Source organism: Nuphar pumila, chromosome 1, assembly GCF_984573655.1.
Source record: "Nuphar pumila chromosome 1, dmNupPumi1.hap1.1, whole genome shotgun sequence".
NCBI classification, from domain to species: domain Eukaryota; kingdom Viridiplantae; phylum Streptophyta; class Magnoliopsida; order Nymphaeales; family Nymphaeaceae; genus Nuphar; species Nuphar pumila.
Window position 1 is genome coordinate 39,039,331 of NC_143249.1, and position 12,892 is coordinate 39,052,222.

Here is a 12,892-nt window from a genome sequence, read left to right on the forward strand (position 1 = left end):
GAAGTTGTAACATGGGAAAACATGACTTATTTTAATAACTCGGCGCTTTCCGAACCTTCTCCTTTCATAACCACCCTCACTCCCCCTTTTCAAGAAGCCCCGGCCCTCTCTCTGATAAAGAAAGAAACGGCATAATCTCAATTTTATGACAAATCCTGTCCTATCACTCTATAAGATAATTGTTGTTGATGTTGAGTAGTGCAAAATACCACCATGTGAGCTGTACTAATGATTTACATTAAAAATAAATAAACTTCTCCAGCGTTTGTTTACCTGTTAACAATTTTCTCTTGTTTGTACATCACATTAACCATTTAGGCTTTGTTTGGGAGCCATAGTTGGGTGCGGCAGCAATGGGGATTCACAGAATCCCAGTCATCTCCATCGATTGAAATCTCATTTTCGAGAGTGGAGAAGGATAACAGAGTGGTGTTGGGAGGGGAGATGGCGTTATAAATGAGCAGATTTCAGGATGTTATTCACAGCTCCCAACACTGGCTCCTAAACAGAGCCTTAATGTAAATTTCTTCGCTAAAAATGGGATATCCAACTCTAAAAGGTAGGAAAACATGTGAATCGTGGAACACGACTTGCCTCATCAAAAAACCTTCCAATCATTTCCTTTAATCATAGTCCTCATAAGGACATGGTTAGCTGATTCCAATCTGCTTAATTGATTGATTCAAGAAAAAGAAAGTAAAAGAAGAGAATGATAAATTGGCTTGTATCAACAACTACAGATATGTCCTCTTAACTCTTCCCCACACATAACCCAGCTGACACAGGCTCACAGCCAGCCTAAGGGCATCAACTTTTAGTTCACAAACCCATTGGATCAGATTTAAGCTGGCTTAGGACTTACCAAGATTCTTCCAAATCATTAAGCTCACCAATGGTCTAAACGCCAAAAGCTCGATTAACTTTTATTAAAAAATGAACATGGTGCGAACACAGAGTGGAAGCAATAACCAATAACCCCATTAACACACGAAAAATAAGAGAAGAAACCACAATTTTAAAACACAGGTCACTGGTCACTGAATCTCATCAACTCAATCCAAGACATGTTTAGGCCTGGGCATTTAAACCCTATTATTAATGCTTTGTGATGCAAATAAGTAGTTCCCGCTATCAAATAAATTGCAGCTTGAAGTTCAAACAACTAGATGCAAGTAGAAATATATCTCACTGAGGCACAAGAAAATGAAAAATAATCAATTTGATTGATAAATGGCAGATTATTTCTCTAGTACTATAATACAAAATCTATAATCAGCATTTCCCAAGAAATCCTAAATATCAAGCGATAGGCATTCAAAGGCCAAAAAGGCCTACTTAATGAATAGAAACATACATATATTAAGTAGTGTTTTTATTGAGAGAGAGAGTTCACTTATAGACAATACTCCCATACAAAAAGAGGCCTCCTGAGAAAGAATCCACCATTTATGCCAGGCTTTTTGGCTACCACAATGCTCCCTGCTATGTGCTTTCAGAGAGCCTGACACCAAACAAATCATCCGCAGGCACACCAAAATCAAGGAAAAATGAGGAAGAAGAAACCTTACCACCTTCTCATTTCTTCACAAGCATGGTCTCCTTCTTAATCATCAAATTGGCATAAGTTGTGCAGAGGAACGGAGTTGCCAAGCTTGGTTTGATCCAACACTGCAGAGCACTGAACCTCAATAGAGAACTTGGGCTTCACAAGTTTGCCTAAAACAAAAGCTCTTGATCTCACAACAAAGGTGAGATTCATAGGGACATTGTTAGTAGGAGTTCCAGTTGTTGCCAAACTAGATCCAGCACCATACAATGGAATCCTGTTTCCTTGCAATGACACACTCAAAGTCCTCTGGCTCTTCCTCCTTTGGTAGAAATTATTGATCTGCCACAACCACACAACCAAATTAGTGAAGCCCAAAATTCATGTTTTTGTGGAAGGGATGACACGCTTACATATCCAGTAGCTACATTCAACTGTGAGTAGTACAGATCCAGTGGTGAAGTGTAGACATGGACTCCGAAAAACGTTGCCGTGTTCCGAAAAACAAGTTTCACAGTCGAATTCATGGAAAGCATGATTGTCTGCACACCGGAAGCATCGGATCCGGCCTGCAACGAGAAGCTCTCCAAGCTGATACTCTGCCAAAGAAAGATGCCGAATTCCAATCAAAATGTGTCATTCACAGTCATTTTGTCTAGATCGACCTGCCCAATTTAAGATCCTGCTTATGATAAAGACCATAAATGGCGATAGAGTTACAGAAAGGCGAGATCTTAATGATTTTTACCACATTTGCAACGATGGGTTTGATCAAGATTTCTAAGAAACACAGAATCAAACAAATGCCGACCATGGTCCTTACAGATCAGATCATCCACATAGGATACAAATAGTTGGTAGCAGAATACAATTGCAGTGCGGAATAAGAGTTGTATCGATGAAGAAATGCGAAGATAGCTTATCTAATTAGCCGGAGATCGATGCCACCCTCCCCAATTACTTCAATTTTCAGATCAGAAAAGGATAGTAAAAAGGAATGAAAAGAAAGAAAACCTTCATGGTGATGGTCGGCTTCTGGGGGCGGGCGGCTCCCCAAAGAATCAGAGAAAAAAAAGAGAAAAGAAGGGCGAAGCTGAGGACGAAGATGGGGAAGTAGCAGCGGCGCGGGATTCCCTTAGATTCTTCATCTTCCTCGAGCAATCCTTCCTCTTCGATGGCGGGGATTCCCCGCCAGGGCTTGCTCCTCTTGCCGGCCCTGCCGCTGTGGTCGATCTTGGTGGAGCCCGACTTGAGGGAGCCGGAGACCCTGCTGGCGGAGGACTCACGGGAGTGGCGACCGACGGAGGAGTGGGAGTGGGGAGGGGATCCCATCGGGCTGAGCACCGGCGTCGAGTGCAGCGACGTCTTCTCGCCATCGTGGGAGTCGCGGGAGGGGCTCTGCACGTAGTACACCGGCCGTCGAGGCGACGATGGGGCGAGGCTCGTCACCTCCGAATCGGATTTAGCGTGCATCTTCACACTTCAGCTCAGCAGGGGGGTTGCTTCTGCTCTCTCTCTCTCTCTCTGATCTGTCAAGGAAGAAGAGTGTGGAAGCGTCTTCCTTTCCGGGCCCCTATTCTTTATGCTAATGAGTTGGTTCTGTGTGTAAAGTGGGCAATAAGAGTATTCGGCGTATCAAGAAAGATTATATTTTTTTTTATTTACGCCGAATCCGGATCGGATGCAATCACATGGTACAAAATATGTGCATTAAGCACCTGATTGCCCCTCCATGGTTTAGCCCCACAACCGACAGGCCCCTGTCTTCAAGATGGAGGGTGATCAGGTGCTTAATGCACAAATATTTGTGCAATCATATTGCACCTTATCTCTTCACACATTAGAGACCTAGCCCGCTCTTACCATAACTGTCTTGACAGCATAAAACTCTCTGAGCTTACCCCTTGATCACTGTTTTGACAGCATAAAACTTTATGAGCTTACCTCTTACTCTTAAAGGAGTCGCCACACTTGGACTTAAGCAAGAGATGCTCATGAGATTTGAACCTAGATCGCCTGCCTAGCGGCTTAAGCCTTTGTCCCACTATGCCAAACCTCTTTGGGGCGCTCCTCAAGAGAGAGATCAAAAGACAAATTTTGTGCAAAAAGTGGTGATTTCAATTTTGTGTTTTGGCATTGTCACATGATCTGACCTCGTTGGTACCTTGGAAAATTGGAAATGCATGTTATTCAAGCCCCTAACAAATCTTCCATCCGTCAACTATTTTGAGTAATTTAGGAAAAGGGTCTAAGTTATGAGTTATTTAAAAAAAAATCAGTGTTTGGTTCTTTTGGTTATTGCAGTTAACCACCTGTTTAAAAAAACAAGCTCAGTGTTAAAATCAATCAGCTGGCTTTTGTTATTTCAATAAAACATGACTAAAATGCACTGATTGTTGATTTGTTTAGCAAAAGATCAAAAGACAACAAAGGGTTCAGCCTGCACACTTAGCTAGGTAGATCAGCTTAAAGTCTTAAAGATGAAGATGTCAAGAGTTTCACACTTGAGTGAAGACCGAAATATCAGACTTATAAATAAAAAATAGGTTGAGAGATTTTTTTTGAAAGGCAGTCTGGGGTTAGACATTAGACAGACCAACGATACATACCATTGAGATTCGAACTTGCAACTCCCCAACACAAGGTGATGTGCACTAGCTGCTCCTACCAGAGCCCCCCCCCCCCCCCCCCCCCCCCCCTATTTTGGGCCCCACCAACTGAACCACATTTTTCTCTTGTCAAACATAAAAAAAAAATGAATTGCTTAGTAAAAATTTTAAAAAATGCACATTTATACCTGCAACCTGTATTTAAAATCATTCATATAAAGCAGCAGGCAGTTAAATGCAATCACTTAAAAGTTGGGAGGTCTTTTGTAAATAGCTGATATAGAAAGGGGCTTTGGGTAAATTACTGAATACTTGGGGGCGTCGTACTGTTGGCAGGTAAGGTAATTGCCAGTGGCCAAGCATTGTCTTATTGCCCGTTACACAGGAAAATGCTTTGGCATGTCATGAAATTATTTATTAGAATATTAGTTGTCTTATAATTTCATAATTGATTCCCGTTGTGAAAGGCGTTGAGGCAAAGTGAGCACCAAAAACTGAGGCAAGGTTACGCCTTGAGGTGTAAACCTCAAATTTTGTTTTGAAAACTTAAAAAAAAAACTATAAAAAATATTTAAAATTACAAATAAATAAAAAAATACTTCATATTATTATTTTTATTATCATCATTTTATTATTATTATTATTTTCATACCTTAGGCTGGGGGCAGAGGGCGCTCTTTTAACAATATTGATTCCCACACACATCTTTGTAATATGGGTGAGAGGGAGACGAACTGCTAACAGTTTGTTGTTTAGAGCTCTGTTTGAGAACTTTAAATTGGAGGTGAATTGCAGTTTCTCTCAGTGCTCTCCGTTGTTTGGGATCCTTGAATTGGAGGTGAATTGCAGAGTTTCTCTTAGTGCTCTCATGCTCTCAGTTGTTTTTGACAACTCCATTCTCAAAACAACATTTTGACAAAAACCATATTTCTGCAACACATGAAAATGGTGTTTCCATCCTAATGTGAGGCTTCCAAACAACTAACTTCATGGAACTCCGGTTGGGTAAGCCCTTTTTTTTGCTATTTATTGAATATAAGATTTGTGGGGGCGGGATTTGTTTGTTTTTTGTTGATGCTTTGTGCCTTGCTGTGAGTTGTTTTCATGGAATCCAACGTATTCAGGGACCACCCGTGAGTATCAATACTCAGCTTGATTCAGAGCAAACTTGGCGTGGGAGAACTTTTTATTTCCCTTCTCCCACCACACTTTTTTGTGGTTATTTCCTAAGCTCCCTCCTTTCAAAAACTCTTTCTATTGTTTTTGCCCATTTGAGGTCATTCAACTTACTTTAGTACCTGCCAATGGGCGCTCCCCTTATCTGGCAGGAGCAATTAGTGCACGTCACCTTGTGTTGGGACATTGCAAGTTCGAATCCCTATGATACATGTTGACGATTCTAGATAGGATACAAGTTCCTTAAGATTAGCTTTATGTTATTTTTGCTAAATGCTGTGTATCCTTATCCCCGTACTTATCAATTTTGGTAAGTAATTTGTTTTCTAGATCTTTCCAGTATTGGATGCTATCCTGGAATGTCGAGTTCTCTATATTTACCTTGAGAAATTGTAACCAACACATAACAGAATATGAGAGAAGAAAACCAGTTCATTCCGTGGATGTAGGCTAAGGCCAAACTACGTATATCGCTGCTTCTGAGTATTTCTGATTATGTGCATTGTGTTTTAACATGGTATTAGAGCGCCACTTCTCGATCCAGTTTTAGCTTTTGCATTTGATCCTTTCGGTGGGCTGTTGTTTCTTCTTCTTTCGTGGTTGCTTCTCGCTTTCAAGGTATCTCTCTAATATGGTGTGTTAGTATGGATGTTCCTTCGCAAAACACTGCAAATACGAAAATGGTGGTTCACGAACATAATCCAAGCCTTAAGATTACCACCATTCCATTAAATGGAACAAATTATCTCAGCCAGTCTAAGGCAACCAGCTTGTTTCTGAGTGATAAAGGGAAGTTGGGCTATGTTACGGGAAAAATCCTGCATCCCGAACAAAATGACGTTATCTTTGATGAATGGGAGTCTGCCAATCATTTAGTAATGTCATGGCTCCTTAATTTCATGAATCCAAGCATAGCCGAGGGTTTTCTTTTCCTTGAAATTGCCCAAGAAATGTGAGAATGCATTCGAGACGTGTATGGTGAGCAAAATAATCTTGCTCTAATTTATCAAATTTAGCAAGAGACTTCTCACCACACTCAGCAAGAAAAACCCTTTCATACGTATTTGAGAACTCTCAGGGGCCTATGGGATGAACTCGCCCAGTACCGCCCGGTCACTGCTGATCTTGAAACTATTAAAAGGTGTATTGATGAGGATAAAACCTTCAAGCTATTGGCGGGTCTTAAGCCTGAGTATGAATCTTTAAGAAATCAGATTCTTATAACCACACCCTTACCTACCTTTAGCATCGTTTGTTTCATTATTCAACGTGAGGAGACCAGACAAAAAATTATGAATCCCTCTTCTCAAGTTACTGAACCCATCACTGAGAAAATGGCATTCAAAGCTTTCCCCACCACTGCTGCTATCGGTGATCAGAAAGACTCTTCAAAATGTCCTAAATTCCACTGCAGCTACTGCAAGAAGGTCGGTCATACAAAGGATCGATGTTGGGAGCTTCATAGTAAACCTCCTAAAATCGCATCGATTGGCTTCTCTAATAAAAAAGGTTCGTATGCAGAAAATTTAGTGTCCATCACAGATCTTGCGAATACGTTACAACAACTTAGTAAGGCTCATCTCGCAGCTCGTGATCCCACCAACCAAATCCATGAAGACTCGGCAGGTGCTTCTTGTTGCCTTACCTCTCAAACCTTACCTGATAATTGGATAGTAGACACTGAAGCATCCGATCATATGACAGGGAAGCTGTCACAACTTCATGATATTCGGTACTCTACAGAAAAATCTGTATGCATTGTCGATGAAAGCAAAGTATAGATAAAAGGAATCGGTAAAACTCAATTTTTTTATAAACAGGCTGCTTCAAGAGTTCTTTACATTCTAAGTTTTCCTGCCAGCCTATTATCTGTTAGTCGCATCACTCAGAGCCATGGATGTTTGGCAATATTTTCTATTGACATTTTTCAGGATCAAAGGACATGGACAGTGATTGGTAAGGGGCACCAGCGCAATGGCCTGTATTTTTTGGATGATAATGCTAAAGCTCTTGTCGCCTACAACTCCAAAGAATTAAGTAAGTTATGGCACACAAGATTAGGTCATCCCTCACAAAGAGTCCAAAACCAGCTATTATCGCATTTACCTTTTGTTTCAAGTGCTTGTGAATATGACAAAGTCACTCATTTACCTTTTTCTATTTCAAATAATAGATCTGAGATTGTTTTTCAATTGATTCATTCAGATGTCTGGGGACCTGTCCCTGTAACATCGTATTTGGGGTATAATTATTTTGTTACTTTTATTGATGACCACTCACGAGCAACTTGGATTTATTTTCTCAAAAACAAAAATGAGGTCTCAAGAGTTTTTTCAGAATTTTATCAACTTGTCTTCACTCTGTTTGATAAAAAAATCAAGGTCTTACGGTCTGATAATGGAGGTGAATTTGTTAATGCCACCATGAGAGAATTCCTTACTAATCATGGAACCTTACTTTAAAACTCTTGTGCAGAGACCCCATAACAAAATGGAGTCGCAGAGCAGAAAAATTGACATTTACTCAATGTTGTCAGAGCCATTATGTTTGAAAAAAACATTCCTAAAGAATATTGGTCTGAGACTATTGGAATTGCCTTCTATATTTCAAACTGATTGCCCAGTTCCTCTATTGAAGGGCGTGTACCGTTGGAAGTTGTGTATAACAAACCCTTTTCTATTTTTCACTTACGAGCTTTTGGATGCAAGGTCTTTGTCCATCTCCAAGTCAAAAATTGAGATAAACTCGAATCCAGATCAGTTAAATGTGTTTTTTGGGGTTATTCTACAGTGAAGAAAGGATATCATTGTTTTGAACCTCTTCAGAGCAAATTCTATATCTCTAGAGACGTTCATTTTTTCGAACATGAATGTTTTTTTCATGAACCTGTTACCTTTTTTTATGAGGCTCATCCGCAGGGGGAGATTGGAATGGGAACAAATTTGGTTCTTCCAAATGTCCAAAACTGTGATAGCATTTTCCCAGCAGAATCACAAGGCTTGCCTAACCCAACTCCTAATTCTCAAATCGAGTCCAATCTAAACATTGTTGATGAACCAAACCCCAATGAAATCAGTCTTGTGCCTACTGTTGTCCTCACTAGAAGGTCCAATCGCATTTCCAGGTTACTTGAGCGTCTTAATGACTTCTACACCTATTTGGCATCGTCTGCATCCACTTCTTCCACTTCTTACCCTATCCAGAACTATTTTTCTCTTGAAGGCTTTTCACCATCGTACATATCTTATGCCCTAAGTGTTTATGTTCACCATGAACCCAACACATTCTAAGAAGCGAGTCTTGACCCCTAGTGGCGAAGAGCTATTGCAGAGGAAATCCAGGCACTAGAGAAAAATGGTACTTGGAAAATCGTATGTCAACCTGAAGGAAAAAAACTTGTAGGATGTCGTTGGATTTACAAGATCAAGTATAACAGTGATGGCTCCATTGAAAGGTATAAAGCAAGGCTGGTCACTAAAGGCTACACTCAAATTGAGAGAATTGATTACAATGAAACCTTTGCGTCTGTAGCAAAAATGAACTCCATAAGAATTCTTTTATCTTTTGCTGCGAATAAGCATTGGAAAATGTTCCAATCCGGTGTTAAAAATGTTTTTCTTTATGAAGATCTTGAGGAAGAAATATATATGGAATTACCTCCAGGTTACCAAGTACAAAACCATGAACAAGGCTATTTATGGTCTAAAGCAGTTTCCTCGAGCTTGGTTCGCGAAGTTGAGCATTGCTCTCCTTGATATGGGTTTTAAGAGAAGTTCTGTGGATCATTCTATATTTGTTTCTATTCAGGGATCTCAAACTACTATTATTCTTGTATATGCCGATGACATAATCATGACTGAAAATAATGAGGCCTTGATCGAGCAAGTGAAAAAGAGACTTCATCACAAATTTGAGATAAAAGATAGGTCACCCACTCAGGCAAAAGAATTTTTGTCTGCCAGACGAAATATATTCTGGACCTCCTCAAAGATACGGGTATGCTTGGAGCCAAGCCAATTGACACTCCTGTGGACTCTAGCTGCAAACTAAGGAAAGATGAGGAAAAAGTTGTGACTGATGTTGGCGAGTTTCAAAGACTAGTTGGTCAACTTATTTACCTCACTGTCACCCAACTAAATATAACATATGTAGTTAACTTGATTAGTCAATTCATGCATGAACCCAAAGAACCGCACCTTGAGGCAGCTTATAGAATTCTCAAATACCTAAAGGGGATGACAGAAAAAGGGATCTTGATGAAGAGAAATAATAATTTAAATATCATTGGATATACTTATGCAGATTAGGTTAGAGACCCAAATGATAGAAGATCCACATCCGGATACTGTGTGTTCGTCGGAGGCAATCTGGTAACTTGGCATAGTAAGAAACAAAATGTTGATACTTGATCAAGTGCACAAGTTGAATACTGATCTATGGCACTTGAAACCTGTGAACTCATTTAGATCAAATCTCTGCTATCAGACATGGGAATTAAAAGTAATGAGCCCATGAAATTAAGGTGCCACAATCAAGCAACCATCCATATTGGAGCTAATCCAGTTTTTTATTAAAGGACAAAGCACATTGGATTCGACTATCATTTTGTTCATGAAAAAAATCAGACTCAAGTCATTAAAACTCTTCATGTCAGAAGTCAAGATCAGCTTGCCGACGTGTTCACTAAAGCCTTGGGAAAAGAAAGACAACTTGCTATCATCGGCAAGTTGGGGCAGATTGACATACGAATTCCTTAAGATTAGCTTTATGTTATTTTTCCTAAATGTTGTGTATCCTTATCCTCTTACTTACCTTATCAATTTTGGTAAGCAGTACAGTTGTATAACTGGTAGAGGTCTACCTAACCCCAGCTTTCTCTGTGGAAAAAAAAACACACTTACTTTCATACCCATAAGCAAGGGGACAAGATCCAGAAAGGACTGAGTACTTTGCAAGGTACTTGGCCCCCAAAATGAGACACAGGCCCTCCATCACTCTTCTCCACACATTTTTTCTGTAAACATCTTTGAAATGGCTTGATCGAGAAGGTGCTGACCCCTTCATCTGAGGTTCTGCTTCCACCGGGTGTGTGGGTGCCTTTAATTTAAAGGCTTGGGTGTAGTGGGATGGGACCTAGGCCGCTAGGCAGGTGGTCTAGGTTTCATGAGTGTCACCCCTTGCACAAATCGAAGTGTGGCGACTCTCTGGAGGCAAGAGCTAAGCCCGCAAAGTTTTATGCTGCCAGAACAGCGACCATAAGTAGGGCAGGCAGAGCTTCAGCTTGAGCTTTGGGTATGTGCAGCTCTAGACCTGGATGGTCTAATGCCTCACCAGGTTAGCTTTCTGGTAGAGGTGTGATTGATGCAGGGCCCGTGCAAGCTCAAACAAAAGAGTCCTTATTGGTGTTTCCAGCTGATGGATAAGAGAACACAGCTGGCCCAAAAAATTGATTGGGCTCTATACATAGATTTTTCCATGAAAATCAATGTAAGACATAGGAACATTAGGATTCAAATTCAAGGCTCAATGTGATCCAAACTCGTGATATCAGATATGTTAAATGGGTAGGACCCCATGGTCCAAGTAGTAAGTGATCCAGTTGGTTTAGTTGTTTGTAAATCAGACTTTTATCCGACCAAGATCTAATTTCATTATGATCCAACAATTTTATTATGATCTATAAAATGGAGGTCACCCAATTAGCACCGTCTGGTTCTTAGATTTTAATTAGATTTGGTACGTCAAAGTCAGGCCTACGTCTGAATCTAGTTGGGCCTGACCCAGATCCAACTCACTTGCATCCCCACAGTTAGCAATATGTGAAACAACAAGACAGTTAAGTAATGTACAAAGAAGGGTGTATCTTGGGACACCATTTTCAGTGGACGTTACAACCACAGTGACAAATATAGCAAGATTTATGAAAATCTCCTGATAATATCACGATAAATTGCCTGAAAGTTTAAAACGGCAATTTCTCACAAGATTTTCAAAATATCGCGAGATTTATGAAAAAACATAAATACCGTGATTTAAACGTGGTATTTACATTTTAAATGGCTAATTATTGTGAAAAAAATCGTGTATTTTTATTTTTAAATAATTTTTATTAATATTTTCTTATAAAAAATTACTTTTTATATTTTTAAATTTATTTTTTATTGCCTAGATTTTGCCAAAAATGCGAGATTTGTGAATTTTTTTTCAATTTCTCACGAGTTTTTGAAAAATGAGATTTTGCCATTTTTAACGTTTGTCACTATGGTTACAACGGGCAAGTGTGCCATTGATCACGCATGCTATCAACGCCACGTACTAAATGGTGGGAAAAGCAGCCTTTAGCTGCGGTCACTGACTACTGTGAAAGCCCATTTTTGTGCATTCATTGGCGAGCAGGCGTCTGCTCATTTGCTGTGCTTTTAGCATTTGAACTCTCTTTTCTCATACATACAAGATTAAAAATGTTTTGCATAAGGCAGATAACAAAAAAAAAACATAAAAAATGAGTTAGAAAAGATAGGCAAATAGTATAGAAGGGTCTAATTTGGTTTTAATTTTATTTTCTTGATATTTTATACAAGGAGGTGCAAACAGCAGACATATGTGGGGTATTTAAGAACCAAGTTAGGGAGTAAAAAACTTGGGGATTCAAATTCAAGACTCAATGTGATCCAAACTTGAGATTTGATAAATTTACATCCAAAGTTGAGCTTTTTTAAGAGTATTTATTCTCAATATGATTTTTATGTTCTAAATGTTTCTCTAAAAAAAAACAAGTTTTTTTTTCATTTTTTAAAAAAACCATAAAGTTTCATTTGTTTTTCAAACTTTTATTAGAAAATGCGTTTTGAACATAGTTTGGTCAAACACAGGGATTTCTAATTAGTGGTGCCTCTCACTAGATGGTATGCAAGAAGGGATGGAGTCCATCTTTACAACAAAGGACACCTAAGAGACTAGAGGAAAGCACCCCAAACTTGGCTGTTCATGCATTTTAGGTTGTAAGTCCCAAACATGAAAGGCACCAATGTTTAGTTTAGGCAGGCTCTACTACGTTTATAAGACTCAATCTCTGATTTATTTTTTGGATTTATGAATTCTCTTGGGATCTTGCATTGCTCAGGATCCAAGTTAACCTAAACAGCAGTTTGCTTGATTAGGAAGTTAGGGTTTGAACTTTTTACTTTTCCTTTTTCCTGGCAAGCAGGAGGATAACCCCCATGGGATTCAAACACCAGTGATGCAACCTCTTTTTTTTTACTTTTTACTTTATAAGCGAACATGACAAAAAAATATGGAAAGACGATTCTTCATGCATTCGGTAAAACGAACATTGGCTAAGCAAGCTGAAACCTCTTATTTTGAGAATATCATCAGTGAGTAGCTTATCGTGGAGGATCAACCAAGTCGTGATGGACCCTCGAATTGGAAAGGCTTGGTTACAAAGAGCCTTATCAAGCAGTCATTGAACAAGGTAGAGGTCAAGCATTCCATAACACAAGTCAATTAAGAAGGACCCATTTGAGGTGTGGTTCCATATAGGATTATCAAGACCCGAATT

At 39.4% G+C, this 12,892-nt stretch overlaps 1 protein-coding gene across 2 annotated transcripts; it reads right to left on the reverse strand.

Annotated features, from left to right (window-relative positions):
* Positions 1-1,204: 1,204 nt before the first annotated feature.
* On the reverse strand, positions 1,205-3,145 carry LOC149848749 (uncharacterized). Of its 2 annotated transcripts, XM_089997193.1 has the most exons (4): positions 2,561-3,108; positions 1,960-2,145; positions 1,569-1,888; positions 1,205-1,489 (listed from the first exon to the last, which is right to left on the reverse strand). In XM_089997193.1, exons 1-3 carry the CDS (start codon positions 3,017-3,019, stop codon positions 1,604-1,606), a joined length of 930 nt encoding a protein of 309 aa, XP_089853319.1. In that variant the 5' UTR covers positions 3,020-3,108; the 3' UTR covers positions 1,205-1,489; positions 1,569-1,603. The 2 variants fall into 2 exon arrangements, with proteins under 2 accessions (XP_089853319.1, XP_089853312.1); XM_089997186.1 differs by having other exon boundaries at positions 1,205-1,888; positions 2,561-3,145.
* Positions 3,146-12,892: the final 9,747 nt, after the last annotated feature.